General features: G+C 41.9%; 1 protein-coding gene across 1 annotated transcript in view; it reads right to left on the minus strand.

Annotated features, from left to right (window-relative positions):
* Positions 1-339: 339 nt before the first annotated feature.
* Positions 340-23,376, minus strand: part of LOC138703383 (glucose dehydrogenase [FAD, quinone]-like) — a 45,488-nt gene continuing 22,451 nt past the window's right edge. Inside the window, exons 2-3 of the mRNA XM_069831209.1 lie at positions 8,408-8,670; positions 340-1,782 (exon numbers count right to left, since the gene is read on the minus strand). Of these exons, the coding sequence (XP_069687310.1) occupies positions 428-1,782; positions 8,408-8,670 (1,618 nt within the window). The 3' untranslated portion in view covers positions 340-427. The remainder of the gene's footprint in view (positions 1,783-8,407; positions 8,671-23,376) is intronic.

Below are 23,376 nucleotides of genomic sequence, written 5' to 3' on the forward strand. Positions count from 1 at the left end.
CTTACTGGTAAAATACATTTTCCTCTTTCCTAATGACGTGCTCGCTACAAAATTCTTCTGTTGTAGCACTCATTTTCAATGGACAGCTTTGTTTTGTTTTCATATGTTCACTGAAGAGCAGACCTAAAATAAGTAGCTTTGGATGCTGTCAATCTATACTCCATACATACCTCCACTGTTGTGACTCGCTTGGAAGTCTTAAGCAACCAAACCCAGGGCTCTAGTAATGAGTAAGAATTTTGATGTTTGAAATTATATTGAAAGGAATGAGGATCACTTGGGAGACAGTGGGCACGGTTCAAGGAACGGTTCTCTATATGCATGGAGGAGGACGGAAGATATTATTGTTTATTTGTTTATTAATTTATTCATTATAATTTAATATCCAACATAATAACTCATACAGTTTAATATATTTATCTCATTTCTAATAGCCCCACACTATCCCATACGTCTCCTTGACCATGTCAGCACCTTTCTCGCCTATCATGATAGAAGGGGCATTAGTATTGCCACTTGTGACTCGAGGCATTATGGAAGAATCTATTACTCGCAAGTTCTGCACCCCATATACCCTCAAATGAGGATCAACTACTGCATCAGGATCCGTGTCTGGACCCATCTTGCACGTCCCCACTGGATGGTAATTACTATGTGTTTCTTGAATCGCCCCACACCTCCAATAAGGATCGGTGCCATACTCAAGGTGTGCACACTTCGGAGGAGGGGTCTTGTCCAGGACGAACCCGTTCTCCTTGAATGATTTTGACTCTGCCAATTTCGTAGCAGCTACAAAGCCGTCAATAATAGTATTCATGTCGTGGTCGTCGCAGAAGGTATTAGGGTATAACAGTGGTTTATCGAAGGGGTCCGTTGAGTTTATTGTAAGCAATCCTCGACAAGTAGGTCTAAGAATGGCTGGCATGAAGGTTATCCTGTTATAGTAACACCATGGGGATACACCATTATATTCGCAATACCCTAGTTCTGTACTGTCTGTTGTGGAAGGGATCGTTGAATACTGTATATCAGGAAAATCAATTGATGTGTTCGCATATCTTGAGTTCGTGTAAGCTGTGATAGAAAGACTTCCTATTCCTGACCAAGGTCCATTTCTCTTAGTTTCAGAATACAATATGGCATCTCTATAAATGTCATCGCTGTTCGGTCTCGTTGAATTGCCCACGATGTAGCTGACGACGAAAGATCCTGTATGATCGTGAAGATTATATCCCACTTTCAGATCTCTAATGACAGGAATTCCGAGATTTTCAAGAGTTTCTCTAGGTCCAATGCCTGATTGTAGAAGAAGTTGTGGCGAATTTATTGAGCCACAGCTAACAATAACCTCTTTCAAAGCTTTAACCTTACCACTGATACTTTTGTCTTTCTCTCCAACATATTCAATCCCAACCGCTTTTTTTCCATGAAATGAAATTTTGGTGACTCTAACATTTGTAACTATTTTGAGATTTTTTCTAATGTGTCGGATTGGCGTTAGGAAGGCTTGGTTTGTACTTCTTCGCACTCCGTGATGATTTGTTGCCTGCAGATGAGCGACACCCAAGACCTGTCGGCCGTTGAAGTCGACTACTTTGTAACCTATGTCTTCAAATCCTTTTATTATTGGATTGAGGTTGTCGTCAGTAAATGGAAACCTTCCAACGCTCTGATAACCACCAACACTATGATACTTCGTGTCCTTAGCAATATCTGGATCCAGATTATTTTCTGATTTCTTGAAGTAAGGAAGAACTTTGTGATAACCCCATCCGACATTACCTGCAATCAAGGAAAACATATTAGTTCAGCTCTTCCACGCTTCGTACAAGAACGTAATTTTTTTAGTTCATAACAAGATTCAAAGAAGCAAATCAAACAATAATGGCATCAGTTACACATATCACACGCGGAAACTCTACGGTGACAAAATTTTACGAAGGATAACGAATACAGAATACAGAACTCCGTTTCTTTGAGATAGAGATAGAGATAGAGATAAAGGTAACAAATGGTAGTTGTGGTGGTGGTGGTGGTGGTGGTGGTGGTGGTGGTAGTAGTAGTAGTAGTAGTAGTAGTATCAGAAGTAGTAACGTAGTAATAGTATAGTAATATCAGAAATAGTAGTGGTAGTAGTAGCAGTACTTACAAGGGAAGTATCACACCCCACATGCCGAAACTTGCCTCGAAACTTTAGTGACATAACCGATGTACTACGAGAAGACCACGTGCAAAATATTAGCTGCCTGTTTTCACTGCAAGGCCCCGAAATCGAAGCTGGAATCCTTCTGTGGTCAGACGATAACGCAACGCAGCTGGACATCCCTGTCTCACTGGCGAGCGTAGTGGAGTGCGCGTGTGAAATAGAGTAAACTCTCTCGCGTCAATGAAGCATAAACAAGAGACAGAAGTGACTCATATTGATTGAATGTTGAAAACAATATTTTTTTGGCACCATGCACAACGAAAAAACATTTCATTGTGACACTGTTCTTCACATTGTTTTTCCATCTTTTCAAGACAATATTTGACGGGTACTATAAATTCAGGAGGTCGTTCTGTGGTGTATCTGCTTGCAAACCAAGATCGTGGAGATGAAAATTGAAAATAGATACAGGATTGCAATTTCAGTATGGTGTCCCTATGAAAAACTTCGACGTGAATATCTTCGCGCGCCGCTATTTTTTCTGATATGCGGCGGTAAAGGGCCTTCCACTGCCGGAAGAAGAACTTATCAAGAGATTGGGTTTTTCCCAGAGTACCAAGAGGAATCTGGAGCAATTCGATGGTCTTCTAGCATGTTCAAAACGAGCAAATAATTTCCCATATGAGATGTGTCGTTATATTTTTCACCTGTTTCTTCCATAAATACAGTTGTCGCTCTGAAGTAACGCTACGGAAGTTCCTGCGAACGTATGATATTGAATGACGCTTTTTAACATCTTCATTCAGCCAGAATTTCACAGCTTTCCTCTTGTAGTCCATGCTGACACATTTACATTTTTTTTTAAGGGATTGCGACATAGCTTGAATTGGACGATTTGCAGGGAGACTGACTCTTAGTATCACTGGCTTCTGGGGAGTCACTGTCTGATTCAAATATCGAACTCGAGCCTGCAACATTACCTGTGGCAAGGGCAAGGGTCTTGCTATCGGTATCACTATCACTTGAATCACAATCACTTCCTTCACATACATCGAGAGTTGTCTCCTCATACCAGTCCACTCCTATAGGGGAACATATGGCAGGACGGGGTAGTTCATGTTTGAATGCTTTTATTCGGTATCAAATAATGTAAATGTATGGGTTTTATGACATATATGTTTTTATTACACTGTAAACAAGTAAAAAAAAAAAAAAATATGCACTTCGAGTGAACTCCGGTCATTATAACCTTAAAATAAATTAGTTTTTCGAAATGTATGTTTTGCCCCGTTCTGCCCCACGTATGGGGCAAAATGGAGTATCTAATTTTTTGTAATAATTAAATGGCAAAAGTGACAAAAATTATATACTGAAAGTGTGAATACTACAACATTTTACAAGTTTACTTGAGAAAAAGTAATTCGCAAATGTGCGTGGCATCCTCGTCTTCACTGTCTACTCCTGCGCAACAATTGTGAGTCCATTTTAGACATGATACGCATCTAATCCAACCTTCTTCTGACAAACAACAGAACTAACAACCCATTACAGGAGATGAAATTTAATTAAATATGACGTGGGGCAGGACGGGGTAGTGCTGTTATGTCCCACTCCGTTTTGCCCCACAGTCACAATTTCTAAGTTATGAGGTATTGGCAGGAAAAATAACGCACGAAATTTAAGAAAGTTTCGAAAGTAAAAGCCAGGTAAGCACTCTATAATATGACATTAAAATAGATTATCTAAATAAATCTCATTTGTACTTAAGTATGACAAGAGAACACTTTAAAGTTGCAAATGAATGATACAATATGATGCAGCAACCGAATAACATACAACAGATGCAAGGAATGGCAGTAAGTGTTGTGTGATGATATATTTACATGAGTTGACGAAGTTCTAAAAAAAAATTCGGTAGATTGCACTACTTGTTGGGAAGATAGAGGTTATACCCCGTCCTGCACCATATTTCCCTACAACTATTTTCAATCAGTTCAATAAAGAATTGGGCTATTTCCTTTTCTTTCGCGTTTATATTTTCCGAAGACGAAACAATATTCTTACGGAAATAAATAGTGGCGAACTCAAGTAGATTAATCGAATTTACGTCTTGCTCTGTGGAACTCATTGCAACAGTTCTTCTTTCTTATACAACCCTCAACTTCGTACTGGATACGTTAATCCTGTAGCTGTCCGCTTCTATTACTGACCTTGATTCACATGCTTGGGCTATTCCATCTCAAATCGACCGAAATATAGAGAAAATTGACCTTGAAATTTTTAAATACAATGAAACTTTTTCCGTCCGTTGACAACTGTGATACAATGCTTTGTGCAAAGTTTGAGGCATCAGAACTTCATAGTGTTCAAATTAAAAATATTTCAATTTATCGTATTTTCATAAAATTAGCAACTTTAAACAGTTGTAGCTCCGAAACCCTTTCACCCAATGATCAAAATCATGTTTTATTTTGATGCTGAGAAATTAAAGTTTATATTGACATGTAAACAGTTTTCTCTTGGACTCTCATTTTGAGAAAGGAACATAGGTTAAGGGTGTTTGAGAATAAGGTGCTTAGGAAAATATTTTGGGTTAAGAGGGATGAAGTTACAGGAGAATGGAGAAAGTTACATAACACAGAACTGCACGCATTGTATTCTTCACCTGACATAATTAGGAACATTAAATCCAGATGTTTGAGATGGGCAGGGCATGTAGCACGTATGGGCGAATCCAGAAATGCATATAGAGTGTTAGTTGGGAGGCCGGAGGGAAAAAGACCTTTGGGGAGGCCGAGACGTAGATGGGAAGATAATATTAAAATGGATTTGAGGGAGGTGGGATATGATGATAGAGAATGGATTAATCTTGCTCAGGATAGGGGCAATGGCGAGCTTATGTGAGGGCAGCAATGCACCTCCGAGTTCCTTAAAAGCCAGTAAGCAAGTATGTAAGTAAACAGTTTTACTTACTTTTTATGGAAATGGAGAAATTTAGATTTTTCTTCATTAAGACGCCTTTGACCACGAAAAAATATTTTTAAAATATATGGTTAGATTCCGCATTGAAATTATAAATAAACACATATTTTTTTACTGGTGCACCGTTGATAAGAAAGTATTGAAAATATCAAATAAAGAAAATAAATAGTACGCACGTGAAGTAACCAGCTGACTGTGAGGCGGGAGCTAGCCGAGACAATTTTAGATCTGAGACGTTTAATTATCTTACATTAATTTTCTGTTTTGCTCTCTCACGAAATGTTATCCTGTAGAGATAATTGAAGTCTCAAACCACACTTTGGTTCATGGAGGCATGTTTCCTCAAGCAAGAGAATTATCATCATCATTTGCAAATCAAGTATTAGATGCTAGTGGAACCATTACGGTCTTCTGCCAATGCTTCATAGGATGTCCCAAATTCCTGTGACCTCGTGGAGCATAGAACAGGATGAGACAAACACTTGATGTTTCGTCTAGTAGCGCATAGCTGGGCTAGCTTCATCACAAGTTTTCATAAACACAGGAGTAAAATGACGCCCAACTCAGCTCTCGGCCAGTACGTGCGGTACTGCGCCGTTCAAATCTAGGCGTGTGAAAATAATTTATTTAATACCCTCGAAACTTATTGCCAAGCCACTAAGCAAACAATGCCGAATCCCTCTTAATAATGCAAGGTTTTTTTCTCAGTATTTTTTACATTTTTACAAATTGGAAAAAAGCCTAAAAGTAAGTAAAATCAGATTATCTGCTTCTCTGTGTACAATAAAAATAAGGATTACATCTTAACATAACCTATCAAATATCAGCTTCAAAATGAGCTCCCGTTCGATATTCTGAGCGCTGAAAGAGGCTTGTTTTTATAAAATACGCTAAATTTGTCGCTCAATAGTACGAAAAACGTTTGACTTTCGATAGTATATTTTTGAAAATGCACTGTCCTCAGCACCTTATATAAATAGGGAAAAAATTAGAGTATTAAAAAAATGCGAGGTTTTTTACTGATCGATTTCATATGGAATAGCCCTTCTCTTTGCTGCTGGTTGCACCGCTCCACTGGCTTGCATACAGAAACGGCCTGTCCATTCCAACCTGTAGCGACTAGTATCCTCTTCCCTATTGTTTATATGCATAATTCCGGGGCTTATTTCGAGGCCTTGCAGTGAAAACAGGCAGCTAATATTTTGCACGTGGTCTTCTCGTAGCACATCGGTTGTCACCAAAGTTTCGAGGCAAGTTTCGGCATGCAGGCTATGATACTTCCCTTGTTAGTAGTGATAATAGGAGTGATAGAAGTAGCAGTAGAAGTAGCGGCGATAGTAGCAGTAAGAGTAGCGGTGGTAATGGTAGTGGTGGTAGCGGTGATGGTAGTAGTGGTAGTTCTATTAATGTTAATACTAATGTTAATAGCAGTATTATTAGTATTAATAGGTAGTATTGTTAGTATTAGTAGGCTGTATTATTACTATTAGTAGGTTTCATTGGTAGTATTATCAGTATTAATAGGTAGTAGTGTTAGTATTGGTAGGTAGTATTGTTAGTATTGGTAGGTACTATTGTTAGTATTGGTAGACACTAATGTTAGTTTTGGCAGGCACTATTGTTAGTATTAATTAGTAGTGTTGGTATTACTAGATAGTATTGTTAGTATTTGGTAGTATTGTTAGTTTCAGTAGGTAGTATTGTTACTATTATTGTTTAGTCAACTCTCCGAAAACAAGTCTGCACCTCACAAGTGGTACCAGGACGGCACCACTTATGAGGCAGCTAGCCCAGGAAATAATGGGGGTAGGGTTAGTAGGTAGTAGTGTTAGTATTAGTAGGTAATATTGTTGGTATTATTAGGTAGTAGTGTTAGTTTTACTATTTAGTATTGTTACTATTAGTAGGTACTATTGGTAGTATTAGTAGGTAGTATTGGTAGCATTAGTACGTAGTATTGTTGCTATTAGTAGGTAGTATTGTTGGTATTAGCAGATAGTAATATTAGTTTTAGTAGGTACTATTGTTAGTATTAGTAGGTAATATTGTTAGTATTAGCACAATCTACTATATAGTCAGGATTTTTTCTCGTTACCAAACTTTCAGAACGGCCCCGAGGTTCACTCAGCCTCCTATAAAACTGAGTACCGGGTCTTTCCCCGGGGTAAAAGGCGATCAGAGCGTGGTGCCGACCACACCACCTCATTCTAGTGCCGAGGTCATGGAAAACGTGGGGCTCTACCTCCATGCCCCCAAGTGTCTTCATGGCATGTTACGGGGATACCTTTACCTTTTTTTTACTATATTCAGTCACGAAGCTTGGGATGATTTTTTTGCATTTCTCGCGATAGTTGCTAGCCGCTTAGAGCGCTGTGAGTACTATGAACAATAGTGTGTGTCACTGCCATCGTGATCTAATACAGGCCGTAAGGCAGACCATGTTACTCGCGTTTCAACCATGTAAATTAGTCTGAATGCATAAAGAGTAACATATATTGCTCTAAAATGTAGTGTAATTGCATTAATAAAATTTAAAAGAATAAGACATAATTCACTTGCGAGTAATATTATTTTACTATGAAAATTACGTTGTTCGTATGTGTAATACCTGCCTTTATTTCGATTAAATATTGAGAAATTCGGTTCAACGTATATTACTTGTGAATTTATTTTTTTTTTTCCAAAATTAAATATATTAATATAAAAAGGGGACACGCTTAACAATCTTCGTGCACATTTGGCAGTGGCTACTTATGAGACAATCCCTAATTTTGTGATCTTACCGAATGGAAATGTAATAAAAAAATAAAAGAATGCAATGCAAATAATATAATCCTAAAAGATATTCATTCCTTCTTTCTCTTGTTACTTCTTTGTTATGAACACGGAAGGTAGGACGATAACAAACCGCCTCTGCTAACTTACTACGACCGATCATCCCCACACCCTGTCTTCACTTTGTATGTAGCGGGTAGTATTTATTTTGCGTCATGAATTTGTGACGTTTCGCGATGCTGTAATAGGCTAATTGAAATAGAACGAATTTCAATAACTCCGTTAGCGATAGCTTGTGTAGCCTATCTGTGCTCTAGGTCTCTGAGTATGCGCAGTATTTTGTGTTTGACAAAGTATTCAAACTGCTCATTACTTTTTCTCCGGTACTGAGCATAGTTCCCTAAACATATTCAATTAAGCCTACCTACTTAGTTTTCTTTTAAAACTTCAGACAGCCTCAGGGACGCGAGCCGCCACAGGTTTGTTACAAATTTAAACACTTACCCCACTGTTCCCATACGTCATAATCGTATCTGTTTCCACGGTTGTATATCATGTCATTGATGCCACTGCTACCTCCCAAGACTTTGCCCCTGGGCCACTGGCAGGGATCTCCCCCGCAGGACGTGTTCTCAGGCACGGTAGTGTACTGCCAGTCGAGATTAGTTAATTTCAGATTATTCCCGTAAGCCGGTATCTGAGATTCGAACGGTTCTTCACCTCCTGCCTCCAGCAACAAGACATTCCAATTCCCCACTTCCGTCAACCTGCAATCATTCACATTTTTGTAATAACAGAGATTATAATCGATATTATGTGTCCTACTGTAGCTGTCTGTATTATGATTGGTGTGTGATGTATTTGTTTCACAATAATTTATAACTTTAAACGTAAGCTTTAATTAATGCATTTAACATTGTTTTACAACATTGTAAGCGTGATTACAACTCTAATATGTCTCTCTCAGGTAAAATAAGATTCCATGTAAAATTGCAGTATAATGATGATAAATACGGCTATTTTGTAACAGATCAGATATGTGACTTATAAAGGAGTTTTATCTTCAAAAATGGAAAACTACCAATATACTTACCAACTCCAAATCATGTAAGTATTTCATGTCCTTCTTGAATAGAATATTCGTGAAACTGTAAAATGTTAAATTATTACGGGGGAAAAAAAAACCGTATTAGTTCTAATCAACTATGATGAAAATGTAAGTCTTCAATTTCGCATACTATAATATTGTACTATTGGTTTTAATTTTTATTTTAATTAGGCATTTGATTTCTAATTTTGAGCCATTTCTTGTAATACCTGATTATTGTCAATTTGTCAATTTTTGTTACTAAATAATGTATTTAATTTGTAAATTTTAAGCCATCTCTTAGTATAGCTATTTATTGCTTCTAAAATAACATGTTTAATAGCTATTATATATATATATATATATATATATATATATATATATCTTCCTATAACCATTAGATATAATTATAGAGACATGCCTTGAGGCTTTATGAAACGATGCATTCTTTCATTAAGGTGCATTCTTGTACATAATTCATGTGAATTGTAACCTTGACCACAATTTTGTATTATAATTTTATTATTGTTTATTGCTTATAAAATATGTATTTTGATACCATCACCTCAGGGTGAAATAGGGTTTATTAAATTGGATAATAAAACAAAAACGGAAAACTAAAACATAGAATAAAAACTAAGTTATATGGCCACTGTTCGAAAAACCAAGCACAACAGATCTGAGTTCTGGAAACTTCAGAATAAAATTATTATAAGTAGCAACTTTACAGGACAACAGAATTGGTGTAAGAATAGTAGCGGTCCTCAGAGATAGTCAAATTGCCTTTCATCTACTAAATAAAACAGCGTCTCTTGCCTGAACTTCTCCAGGATATTCTCTTGCAAATGCGCGCTAGCATGTGGTACCAGCACAGCGGTGCTCCATCGCACATTGATCGCCTGGCCCGCGTATGTCATAGTTTCTTCAGACAGGGAGTAATTGGAAGGGGATGCCTAGTCCCTTGGCCTGCGCGATCCCCGACCCCACTCCTCCTGACTTCTTTCTATGGGAGTATGTGAATGCTTTTGTGTACGCAAAACCGGTAGAAATCTATACTAATAATAAATCTATAGCCGAAATTTTTCTGGTAATTTTCGATTTTCCAAAAATAATTGGTCCTAACATATATAATTAACCACCCTGAAACCGAAAATCGCTTTTTTGAAATTTTTGTTTGTATGTCTGTCTGTCTGTCTGTATGTTTGTTACCTTTTCACGCGATAATGGCTGAACGGATTTCGATGAAAATTGGAATATAAATTAAGTTCGTTGTAACTTAGATTTTAGGCTATATGGCATTCAAAATACATTATTTAAAAGGGGAGTTATAAGGGGACCTGAATTAAATAAATCGAAATATCTCGCTTATTATTGATTTTTGTGAAAAATGTTACATAACAAAAGTTTCTTTAAAAATAATTTCCGATAAGTTTTATTCCTTAAAAGATTTTGATAGGACTGATATTTAATGAGATAAATGAGTTTTAAATTAAAATAACTGCCATTTAAGGCCGTGTACTGAATTAAAAAACAAATGACTTCGTCTATAAGGGGCCTTGGACAGCAACAATCAAAAGCTATGAAAGATAGCCTACAGAGAATGTTTCTGTGTTTGTATGAAGTAATATCGGAAGCTAAATTAACCGATTTGTATAATTAATTATTATTTCACCATTGGAAAGTGTAGTTTCTCTAGATGGACATAATGCTATAATGTTATTACAGTAACTTCTGATATAATATAATATATAATATAATATAATATAATATAATATAATATAATATAATATAATATAATATAATATAATATGTAATATTATATAATATAATTTAAGTTATTTGAAGGGTTCACAACCATAGTGGGCCAAGCGCCATTTACTGAATAGGTAGAAAACAAGGGTTAAAATTAAGTTATTACCATAATTCAATGGAAACCTATAACAAGTAAAATAAAATATACACATTAAATCTAAATGATGTCAATCTTCATTAAACTATGGTTACATGTAATAAAAATTAAGAAACAGGCTAAAGGAATTGTCATTGCACCAAATGAGTGTCTCTGGACCAAAATGATCGCATTTTAATTATTTGGATGCAATTTAAATTAAGTAACATATTAAACGATTTATCCTTCTATCAAACACGAATGTTCCCTGGACCAAAGTCGTATTTTAATTATGTAATTACTTTATATTTATTTCTAACGGGTGCAGCGGTGCGCACGGGTACGGCTAGTAGTAAATAAGCTTACTAAACGCATCTTTACAGCGTTCGATATAATAAGAAGGAAACGCGGAATCTTCCAGAGAGTGAGACAAAACATGGTTCGTCGTTGCACGCTATGTAATGAATTTGGTGGTTGTCACTTTGAACATACTGTAAATGTGAACGTCAAAGTTCTTAAAACTACTCGATGATGATAATGATGATGATGATGATGATGATGTTTAATAGTTGCCACTTGGGAGTCTCCCTTCTGAGATCCGTCACCTACGTAAGACGTTCCAACACAACAACTTCGGCAACAGGGAAATCGGCTTGGCCTTCATAAGGGCCTTTTCGGACAAACCACCTGCCGAGGAACAAGATGAGACGAATGGCATGGCATACATCCCGTTCTACGGCCACATCTCGGGCAAAATTAGCAGAATGCTAAGAAAACACGGGATTAAAACCATCCATAAGCCGCCCACAAAGATCCAGCACTTGCTGAGACCAGTTAAGGACGACTTTGGTCTTAGGACACCTGGTGTCTACAGAATACCTTGTGAGTGTGGGAAATGCTACATCGGGCAGACGGGACGAACAATTATGGAACGCTGCAAGGAACATCAACGCAGCATAAGACTATATTATCCTGATAAGTCTGCAGCACAGCCTAGAAACTGGTCACAAGATAGGTTTCGGCGCCACCACCATCTTGGACAAGACATCAGGTTACTGGGACTTAGTTATAAAGGAAGCCATTGAAATCCAGCTAGATGGCAATAATTTCAACAGAGACGGGGGGTCTACAGCTGAGTACAGCATGGAAACCTGCTATCAATACGCTTAGACCACCAGCACACGGCAGACAGTCGGGACCAGCAAGTAGCTCCTGATTGGCTGCCGCGTCCACCAACCAGAATGCGCCTGGCGGTCGGGACTAGGAACTAGCTCCTGATTGGCCCGCAGCGGGAAGCCCTACGTTTGCATATATACCGGCTAGATGTGGTCCGACATTAGTGGTTTTCCTAAGGCGCTAAGACAAATGTCGGGATGAGCCCTAAAAGAAATGGGCCACGGATCTGCACTCATATCCCCATGAATCTCCCTAATTAACAATTACATCTCTCCCCCCTCTTCGCAATTGAGCCATCATATAGCCAAATGGCTGGTCTCGAAATTGAGACAAATCAACAAGGCTCATGACCTCCTACATAATAGCCAAATTGGCTAGTCTCTTATATGAGACAACTCATCCTGCCTAAGGTATTCCGTGGTTTTCCTCAGGCGTAAGACAAATGTCGGGATGAGCCCTATAAGAAATGGGCCACGGACCTATATGCCCTTCCCCATATATATTCCACCTTTATTATAAATTATGTATGCCCTAGTTCAGATAATATTAATAGTCTATTAAACATACGAGGTCACTCAATAAGTCGCAAATTGAAAGGACAGGGACCTCTCAAATTGCAGCTTAGATTTCACGGCGCTTATTCCGACGGCCTTCACCTGCTTTGTCATCGAACAACAGATGACAGCGTCTTGTCATCCTAACGGCAAACACCAGCCAACTCCTCCTCGCCCCGTTCCGTGATCAATTGATTAATCTCAGCCCCCCTCGCGTATGTGGTACCTAAGAGGTTACGTCCAATTTCGGCTTCCCCTTCAAAATTTTTCTAGAGCTCCTTCAGGGGAGCAGCGTAAACCGGAGTGAGACTAGTGGCCAACAGGCTTGGAGCTCACATATTTAGTTTTGTACAGCCCCCAACCCCTTGCAAGGACGCGTTTTGCGTACCTTTTAAAATTTTCCTCCCAATTCTCCTTCGATTTTTCGAGATTTTTCGAGTCCCACATCACGGACACCTACGTAATCGGCACTTCTTAAAGAGCAGCCTATTGGTTCCATTGCCGCACCGGCGCTCAGCGCGAAGAAAGCCGCGCAGCCTACGGAGGGCTGTGCGCACTAACTTCCCTAGGCCAGGCGGATCCCGGTCGGGGATTGGGTCCTCTCTCGAGGAGACCCCTAGCCGTCCTCGGCCCCTAGGCAGGCTTCCTGCTAGGGAGAGACTCTGTGCCTTCGTGCCGGAGTGACTGACCAAAGGCAGGGCCTTCGGGCTAATTTGCTTTCCGCCCTCCACTCTTCTACTATTGCCCGTCCCCCCTTCTGAGGGCTACGCAAATTTTCGTCCGGCCCTTATCAGGGCCAACGAAATTAGCGAACCAAACCGACGGTCCCCGGCGGGCTCCGCAACGCTTGTTGCTATCGGCTAACCGGGCTAGGCTTCGGCGACCGGTCGGGCGTAACTGCTGGGCTTCCACCCTTAGTGGGAAAGGGGCCTAGCAGGTTCTTGCACTGCGGACAGAGTGCCGCTTAGGTTCCCCCCCTGACAGGATCGAATTTCTAATTCGAATGGCTCCAGTTAAGAGCAACAAGGCCACGAGCCAACCTACTGCAGGTGGCGTAAAACGGTTGCTAGTTTGCACTAGCCAGACAGGGCCCACCACCTCCTACTTGCGCGTGTCGCGTCCCGCGCAGATTACTCCGCCCAGGCGTCGGAACTTGCGATCGGCTGGACCTATACGGACACTGCCTGTCCCGGTTCCCGTTGCGGAGATCCTTGAGCTTCGTCCCCCTACCACCATCCCAGTCCCTTCAGGACTCCCACGAAAGCCCACCCCTCCCAAGTTAGCTCCCAAGGTCACAGAGGTGACACGTGTTGACTTGCCCGGTCCTAGCGGACTGAATAGCCGTGGTGTTACGGTCTTGGCTGATGAAGTGCCGCCGATTCCATCTGGGTCCGGCGCACTTCAGGTCATTAAGGCCAAAAAGAAGAAGAAGAAGGGCTCAGCTAAGACTGAGCAGGGCGGCATTCCTTCCGCTAGTGAGCTCACCAAGGAAGAGAGATCGGCTCTCTCTACCTTGGAACAATTGGAGGCGGCGACTCTTCAAGTCGTGACCGAGGAGGCAGCACCCCCCGCCGAACCTGAGGCCCCACAGGAGACGGCTGCTGCCCCCGAGGTAGATGAGGCAGTTACCCGCCCCCCTTCCCCAGCTCGTACTCACGTGTCGGAGAGTGAGGACGAGGAAGATGATGTTGAGACTGCCCTCACTAGGCGACGTGGTGATATCCCACCCGTTATTATTACGCCAGCCTTCACTGGCTCGCTGGGCCGACTGAACTTAGAGTTCAAGGCCGAATACGAACCGTTGGGCTTATGCTCGTACAGGGCGCGCGGCGGGACGGCCGTGAAAACTGTTTGCGAAAGGGACTACGCAAATCTTTGCAGGTTCCTGACCGAACGGGGAGTAGCGTACAACTTGCTGCGCCCCAAGAACGACAAGCCTCTGCGATTCGTTCTAAGAGGAATAGATATTCACACAGATGAGGAGGACATCCAGGGCGACCTGGAATTCCAAAGCATAATCGTCCGGCGAGTGACGAGGATGCACTCATCCAGGACAAAGGCCAAACTCCCAATGGTCATTGTCGATGTGGAGAATTCCCCCGAAACCCGGGATAGAATGAGAGCCTTGCGTCAGTGCTGCCTGATGAGGGTAACAGTTGAGGACTATGTCCCCAGCAAGCGCCCGCCTCAGTGCAGCAACTGCCAGTGGTACTACCACACGCAGGCTAGCTGCAAAGCGCAGCCTATGTGTCGAGCTTGTGCACGCCTCCATAAGACTAAAGATTGTCGCAAGCCGCACGATGTCCCCGCTACATGCGCACTCTGTACTGGCGCTCACACCGCCAATTACGGAGGGTGTCCCGTAGCACTACAGGTTAGAGATGCCACGGAAGGAACGAGCAGGGCTGCCCGACGGAGGAGGGCAGAGCTCGAGGAACAGCGGACGCTCCAATACGAGTGGCTCCGGCAGCAGCGTGTGGAGCGAGCTGCGAGGCAGCAGCAGCTGTTCCGAGAACAGCAGCCGCAGCCACAGGCTCGCGCCCCTGTGCAGGAGCGACGCACGGAACTCGGGCCGGTCCGCCAACAGCAGCAGCAGGCGACCATCCCTTCGCTTTTGGAAGTGCCCGTTGCCGCGCCTCTGTGGTCCACCGTGGCAGCGACAGCCCCCCAAACTGCTGCCAATAATGTAGGACCCCTTTCTCAGCGCCCTAAGCGCAACAGGGGCAGCAGAAAAGCCACCAAGGCTACCACGGTAGAGTCCATCTCCGCCCCTGTCCCACCGGCCCAGCAGGAAGCTATTGCAAGCACCTCGAAAGGCCCGACCGGTCAAGGCGCGACCTTGGACCAAGTTCAGCACTTTGCCGAGGCGTTGCAATTAGCAAACCCTAACCTCCCGCTCGCCCCAATCCTAGAAGGATTAACTAGAGTGATAGTTCTCCTTATGGAGAATCCTATGTCTGCCCTCCCGGAGATATTTAAGCTCCTAACCTCCCTCGTTTCTCTCAATGGCCAGACGAAGTGACGGAGTTGCTAGGATGTGTATATGGAACGCCAGGGGCCTTAGACATGATAGACATGAGTTCAGGGCTTTCCTAGACGCTAATAATATAGACGTAGCATTTATAACAGAAACGTTCCTGACACCCCAAGTAAATTTAAGATGCGCGGGGTTTAAAGTCTATAGACAAGATAGAGCGGGTAGAAGAGGCGGAGGTGTAGCGGTGTTCGTTCGTTCTACGATCGCGCACTGTGAGTATCTCCTTCCCCAGCTAGCGGCATTAGAGGCAGTGGCTATTAGAGCCTACATAGGCAGACTCCCCTTTCTGCTTATGGCTGCCTACAGTCCTCCGGGCATACTAGATGAACGCAATTTAGATATAGTGACAAGTCTATCCGATAGATTCGTAGTCGCCGGCGACCTCAATGCGAAGCACGCTAGCTGGAACTGTCAACGCCCCAATCGGCAGGGCGATAGGCTTTTTCTTAATTCTACAGGAAACGGATACGTCGTGATGGCCCCTAGGGAACCCACACACGTACCGGATGCTGCAAATCAACTGCCTGACATATTAGACATCGCTCTGGTGAAAGGTCTCACAACTAGAGCGAGACTAACAACCCTGGATGATCTTCCGTCCGACCACCTACCGGTGATAATGGAGATCATGCACCCAGTCGAACTCTCCCCAACCGCTGAGAAATTCAACTACAAGGCGGCAGACTGGGTGTTCTTTCAAGACCAGGTAGCCGATACGCTTCCACCACTCCCCCCTGAAGTCACTCCGGCAGGGATAGATAGGTCAGTTAGCGACCTGACGGAGTGCATAAAGAAGGCAATGGTTGCTGCAATACCGAAACGGTCTTCACAACCGGGACGGATGCAGCTCCCAGCCTATATTAGAGACCTAAAGATCGCCCGCAATAGAGCAAGAACATTGTGGAAGCGTACTAGGTTAGATCAACATAGAATATAAATGAACCGCTTGCGCAGGCGGATCAGTGAGGCGGTCCACGAAACGGTCGTGGATGCTTGGAAATCCAAGGTTGAGACGATGGACAGCAGAAACATGTCAGATGTCTGGCGTGTATCTCGAGCTCTGTCCAATCCGTCTCAATCTATTCACCCATTAGTAGTCGGTCCAGATGTCACGGCCTTTACTCCTGAGGAGAAGCCTACCGCACTGGCAGACGTTCTAGAGACCACTTTTCAACCCGTGGAACAAAATTTAAACTTGCCCCATATCAGAGCTGTTGAGGAATCGGTTCGAGACCTCCTTAGCAGGGAGCCGGAAAATGGGATACGACCTACGAACACCCACGAGGTCGCCCATTTCATTCGTCGCCTCAGCCCTCATAAGGCCGCAGGAGCCGACGGTATCCAAGGAATTATATTGCAGCATCTCCCAAGGTCAGCTATGAAGCGCATAGCAGAGATAATTAATAACATCTTGGCTTCCGGTCACTATCCCATTCCCTGGAAAGAAGCTCACGTAGTTCTCTTTCCAAAGCCCGGAAAGGATAAGACGAATCCAAGCAACTATAGGCCTATTAGTCTCCTCAGTTGTCTCAGCAAACTGGCGGAGCGGGTCATACATAGACGCCTCACTGAAGTAGTATTGCCCCAAATCAGGAACGAGCAATTCGGTTTTCACCCTGGTCGTTCCACTACACTCCAGGCACTCCGCATGACGGAGGACATTACCTGGGCTATGAGCACGAAGCGTGTAGTAGCTGCAGCTTACCTGGACATCGAGCGAGCATTCGACAAGGTTTGGCATGAGGGACTCCTCGTTAAGTTACTGGGCATGGGAGTCCCAGATGGAATGATACGCCTCATTTCTAACTACCTCCGAGGCCGTACATTCAAAACCCGTGTAGGCACTAGTTTCTCCACCCCCCGTGAAATTCACGCAGGAGTCCCACAGGGTTCCATTATCGGGCCCATACTTTTCAATATATTCATTAATGACCTCCCGTTTCGCTATATCCACGGCAGAAGTAGTCATCTGTATATCTATGCAGACGACACTGCCCTCTTGGCGATGGGCAAAACCTATAGATTAGCGTCCCGTAGATTACAGTCGATCTTAGATCACCTCCAGCCGTGGTTCCTCGACTGGAGAATCAAGGTCAATGTAGAGAAATGTCAGGCCATACTCTTTTCACTAAGAGCGAGGCTCGAAGACATACCACCACCACCCACACTTTTTGGACGAGAAATGCCGTGGATGAACCAAATTAAATATTTAGGGATCATTATGGACTCTCATCTCAACTTCCGAGATCACATCCAATCCCTTCTTCGTAAGGCCAACGGGCTGATAGTTAGACACTATCCCATTCTGGCGGCCTTAACTCCTGACAACCTGAGGGTAGGACTTACCATGTATAAGGCCCTCATTCGCTCTGTCATTACCTATGCCGCACCCGCATGGGGGTTTGCGGCAGTGTCCCATCTCCGTAAACTCCAAGTTGTCCAAAACCAGGTGATTCGACTCATTACCCATCTCCCCCGAGTCGCCTCGAGAAGAAAGTTCCATGATGAACTAGAGATGCCAACCATAGACGAGTTCATTGCTCGACTGGCTAGGAACCTGTATGCGGAAGCTCGTGCTAACCCCAACCCGCTCATATCTGGCCTCGGCCAGTATGATCCTAGGTTACGGCGTAGACACCAGACAGGTCCATTAGCTATACTATTGAGACAGGAGGACAGGGAGGCTGGCGTTACTCCCAGGTTTTGGTAGCCACGACTCAACTCCATGAGACTCCTTGGATAGTGCAACCGCTGTAAAATGACCTTGTCTTAACTGGGCTAAACAAAATCCCTCCATAACATTATCTACTTTTTTTGATCGATGGAAATCTAATAGAGCCAATTGGCTAGTATATATCCATCGATTCATAGAGTCATTCAACCTAAGAGCCAACTGGCTAGTCTCTGATATTGAGACAACTCATCCTGCCTAAGGTTTTTCCGTGGTTTTCCTAAGGCGCTAAGACAAATGTCGGGATGAGCCCTAAAAGAAATGGGCCACGGACCTGCACTCATATCCCCATGAATCTCCCTAATTAACAATTACATCTCTCCCCCCTCTTCGCAATTGAGCCATCATATAGCCAAATGGCTGGTCTCGAAATTGAGACAAATCAACAAGGCTCATGACCTCCTACATAATAGCCAAATTGGCTAGTCTCTTATATGAGACAACTCATCCTGCCTAAGGTATTCCGTAGTTTTCCTCAGGCGTAAGACAAATGTCGGGATGAGCCCTATAAGAAATGGGCCACGGACCTATATGCCCTTCCCCATATAAATGTTATGTTTTATTTAACGACGCTCGCAACTGCAGAGGTTATATCAGCGTCGCCGGATGTGCCGGAATTTTGTCCCGCAGGAGTTCTTTTACATGCCAGTAAATCTACTGACATGAGCCTGTCACATTTAAGCACACTTAAATGCCATCGACCTGGCCCGGGATCGAACCCGCAACCTTGGGCATAGAAGGCCAGCGCTATACCAACTTGCCAACCAGGTCGACTTCCCCATATATATTCCACCTTTATTATAAATTATGTATGCCCTAGTTCAGATAATATTAATAGTCTATTAAACATATGAGGTCACTCAATAAGTCGCAAATTGAAAGGACAGGGATATCTCAAATTGCAGCTTAGATTTCACGGCGCTTCTTCCGACGGCCTTCACCTGCTTTGTCATCGAACAACAGATGACGGCGTCTTGCCATCCTAACGGCAAACACCAGCCAACTCCTCCTCGCCCCGTTCCGTGATCAATTGATCAATCTCAGCCCCCCTCGCGTATGTGGTACCTAAGAGGTTACGTCCAATTTCGGCTTCCCCTTCAAAATTTTCTAGAGCTCCTTCAGGGGAGCAGCGTAACCCGGAGTGAGACTAGTGGCCAACAGGCTTGGAGCTCACATATTTAGTTTTGTACAGCCCCCAACCCCTTGCAAGGACGCGTTTTGCGTACCTTTTAAATTTTCCTCCCAATTCTCCTTCGATTTTTCGATTTTCGTCCCACATCAGTAGTGGCCAACAGGCTTGGAGCTCACATATTTAGTTTTGTACAGCCCCCAACCCTTTGCAAGGACGCGTTTTGCGTACCTTTTAAATTTGTCCTCCCAATTCTATTTCGATTTTTCGATTTCGTCCCACATCACTTCATCCCTGAAGAAGATGGCAGAGCTAGCCGTCGAAAGCTTGGAAGATAATCTCGAACTCACCTGGCTGAGAACTCGAGAAGAGTTATTCTATATCAAACGGCGGGAAAGCCTCAAGTCATACAATAATAATAATAATAATAATAATAATAATAATAATAATAATAATAATAATGATGATGAGGATCCTCCAGCGGTCTCCGCCCCGTTTTTTTAGACTTGTGCCAGTGACGCTACTGTGACCTTTGAAGTCCGCGTGATTCGCGTCTACTCGATGAAGTACACACCCCGTGGCCGGTGCGATGACCTGCCTTTAGACTTTGGACAGATAATCTTTCAGTCATTAACCCCAGTACATACATGACTCAAACTATACTCTCTAGGTCAAGTCTGCACGAGTTATGAGGATGGAATACATTTTAGATTCACAGTATTAATAATGATAAGTACAATCATACCAATTACAATCATACCGATTATAAATATACCAATTATATCCCTACAGTAATTGGACGCTTATCACACTTCGTAAAAATTGTTCATCCCCACAAATTAAAAAAAAAGTTTTTTTTCAGTTACATCCTGTATATATCAGCTTATATGAAGTAATTTCGTAACCCCCTCCCAATCTGAGTACTGTACTCCAACCACGAGAAAGTCTCCAGGGAATGAGACGAAGCGAGGTGATGCTGTGAATGAATATTGATGTCATAAGATGTCATAAGGTCACACACGTGGGTACTCGTATCTCTATTGGCTATCACTCAAAGCACAAACCATAACACTGATATACACATTTTTATACTACCCTAGTTACAAAATTAGATCACTGTTAATCTCCTGGTCTTTTAATCCCTCCATACAGAAAATAACATATGCAAGAGAGCGTATGATTTTTAAACTGACGTTATAACTCTAATATTATGTATCTACTTCGCTCCAATAGATGACGCAATAGTAAGCACGTTCCTTTCACGGTTTATCTCCTGGTTGGAGAACAGTATATCATTGGATCTCCACAGTAATTAAAGTTAAAAAAATAGCTATGCATGGTATTAAATGCAGAAAAACAAATTTTACAGGAAACGTAAAAAACGTTTCACGGCTAAGATAATGGAAAAATTTTTAATATCTTAATGTCACATTTTAGACATTGTGAAATGACATCAAATGTAATAAACACTGACACTGATTGTTTAATCTAATGCATGATATTGCCAATTGAAGTTTGCACTTAATACGTTTTGCACCGACACAGTGTATTTAATACGTTTTGAAGCGATTTTGACACATAATACGATTTGCATCTATAAACCACGCTGAATTGTGCCCTGTCATTTGTCAGTTTTTTTCTGTGGTTCTTACAGCAGCATACTACGTAGGCCGATACATCAGTAGTTTTTATTGCTTTCTGCTGGAAAATAATGATAAGGAACGGCGAGTTTCTTACCTGCAACCCTTCGAACGGAGCTGCCTAAAGAGACATACTTTGGATCGTGCGGCCACCCGGGTCGATCTCTAACTCACATTGAATATAAATTTTAAATAATTATGGTATCTACAGGGTGAGCACAAAGTTCCGTTACCCCCTTAAATATCTGAAATACCTCAAATATGCACACTATTGATGTAATTCTGGTCATAATTCAAACATACAAACAAAATAACCACTGTACACTAATTGTGTATACCTAAGTATCTAAAGAGTCAGTATGTTCCCCATTATTCTCATGACACAAAATAATATGGAGTAATGGGACTTTTTGCCCATCCTGTATACTTTATTCTACAATCCTTATATATCAGTATTTTATTAAGCTCTATAACAAAATTATGAAATATGGTGTGAACACTTACATTAATTACTGCAATATCTAAGTAAGCTTTAATAACAAAATTACAATATTATATATTTTTGTAAGCTTTATAATAAAATTATAAAAAATATGTTGTAATGATTTGTATTAAAATACAGTATTACAATATTTAAGTAAGTAAGCTTTGTACCAAATTTATGAAATGTGGCGTGAATACTGGAAAATGTATTAATCAATGTTTTAGATTGCACACACAATTTCATTAATATTTTAAATTCTACCTATACGTGATTCTTCATGCAAACAATCAGATTCTTCATTCTCATTGTTTTAACTTTCACTAACCTGATTTGTATTAATAAAAATATCATACAATTTCACTGAATCAACCTCTTTCCAATTTTCTCCGAATGTACTATTGAGTAGGTTTCGCAATTCAAATTTTTTGGCATCGCTGATTGATCTCAAGGTGGTGACTTTCGGAGGTACTTTGACATGATCCATGAACATAACACGTTTCATCAGACAAGCACATGATTTAGATGGATCGTGACATCGGTATGTAGGTTCCATTTTGAAAGTGACATTCACTTTCCCATTCTTCTCGCATTTCTTAGCATTATTCTTTTCATTTCTTTTATGCCACTGAAGTTATGAAATTCATTAGCCAAGAGCTTGAAATCCCTGATATGCCAATCTGTGCCTAAATATTTTACTGTCCCCACTGCTTCATATATCGCCTTATACTCCTCAGGAGTAAGAATTTCATTCTTCTTACGCAAAACCTTTTCTAGTAGCCCAAAGGCTCTGTCAGCTGGTAGAAAAGAATGGCCCCATACCGGAAAAACTAACAGATTTTCAGAAACCTGAGGACGTGCTTTTCTTTGGAGCCAAGGACCAAGAGCATGTACAACATGCATGCTATTTTGTCCACCACATTCATCGGCGAACAGCCTAATACATTTGGTGAACTGTCGAAATTAAATTCACTGATAAATGTAGTGACACAAGATTCCACTTCAATAGCTTGCTTCATTTCATGTAAAGAAATTTGGCCTCTGTGAAGCTTTATCAGTTACACAGAGGGTATAGAAAGCTAATTGTCTGGAATAATACAGGGACATCATTTTATTTTTACTTCAATTTTTATTGTACCTGAGTTTTTGAATGTAATTCACTCCCACCCTTTCTACTAGTAAACGTTCAACCGTTCACGACACAGAGCCGAGGGCGAATAAGCAGTACTGAGTTAGCGAGTATAGTACGTTCCAGAAATATGTTAGCGTTTTCCAGTGACGAAAGAGCTTTAAATATTGAATCATATTTTCGTACAGGTACTGTCGTCCGTTTGCCTAAGTCGCATCCCGGTTTCCGCCACCTGCTTCTGTTCGCCCCTCTGTTAAGTCTAGTAGCTGGGCTATCTTAGCTCTTTTCTGAAAACATTAATTTCTGTTAGGAATTGGACGTCTACGTAATTAACTGTCACGTGATTACCCCCCTTTCTACGACCCTGCGACAAAACCAATTGAACGGACAGTAGATAGCATTTCTGAGTAATTTTATCTTTTCGGATCGGGCAGAAGTGAAGATTGAATTTACAGTACGTAAGGTATTCTTTTATAGAGTAGGTACGGAATTATTTCAACATGAGTTACTCGTACGAAGGACGAAATTGGTAATTGGAATTAGGTACAATAGTCTATAGTGCGATAATATGCACAAAAGAACTGAAGCCTGTATCGAAATGAACGGCCACCATTTTCAAAA

Source organism: Periplaneta americana, chromosome 7, assembly GCF_040183065.1.
Source record: "Periplaneta americana isolate PAMFEO1 chromosome 7, P.americana_PAMFEO1_priV1, whole genome shotgun sequence".
NCBI lineage: Eukaryota > Metazoa > Arthropoda > Insecta > Blattodea > Blattidae > Periplaneta > Periplaneta americana.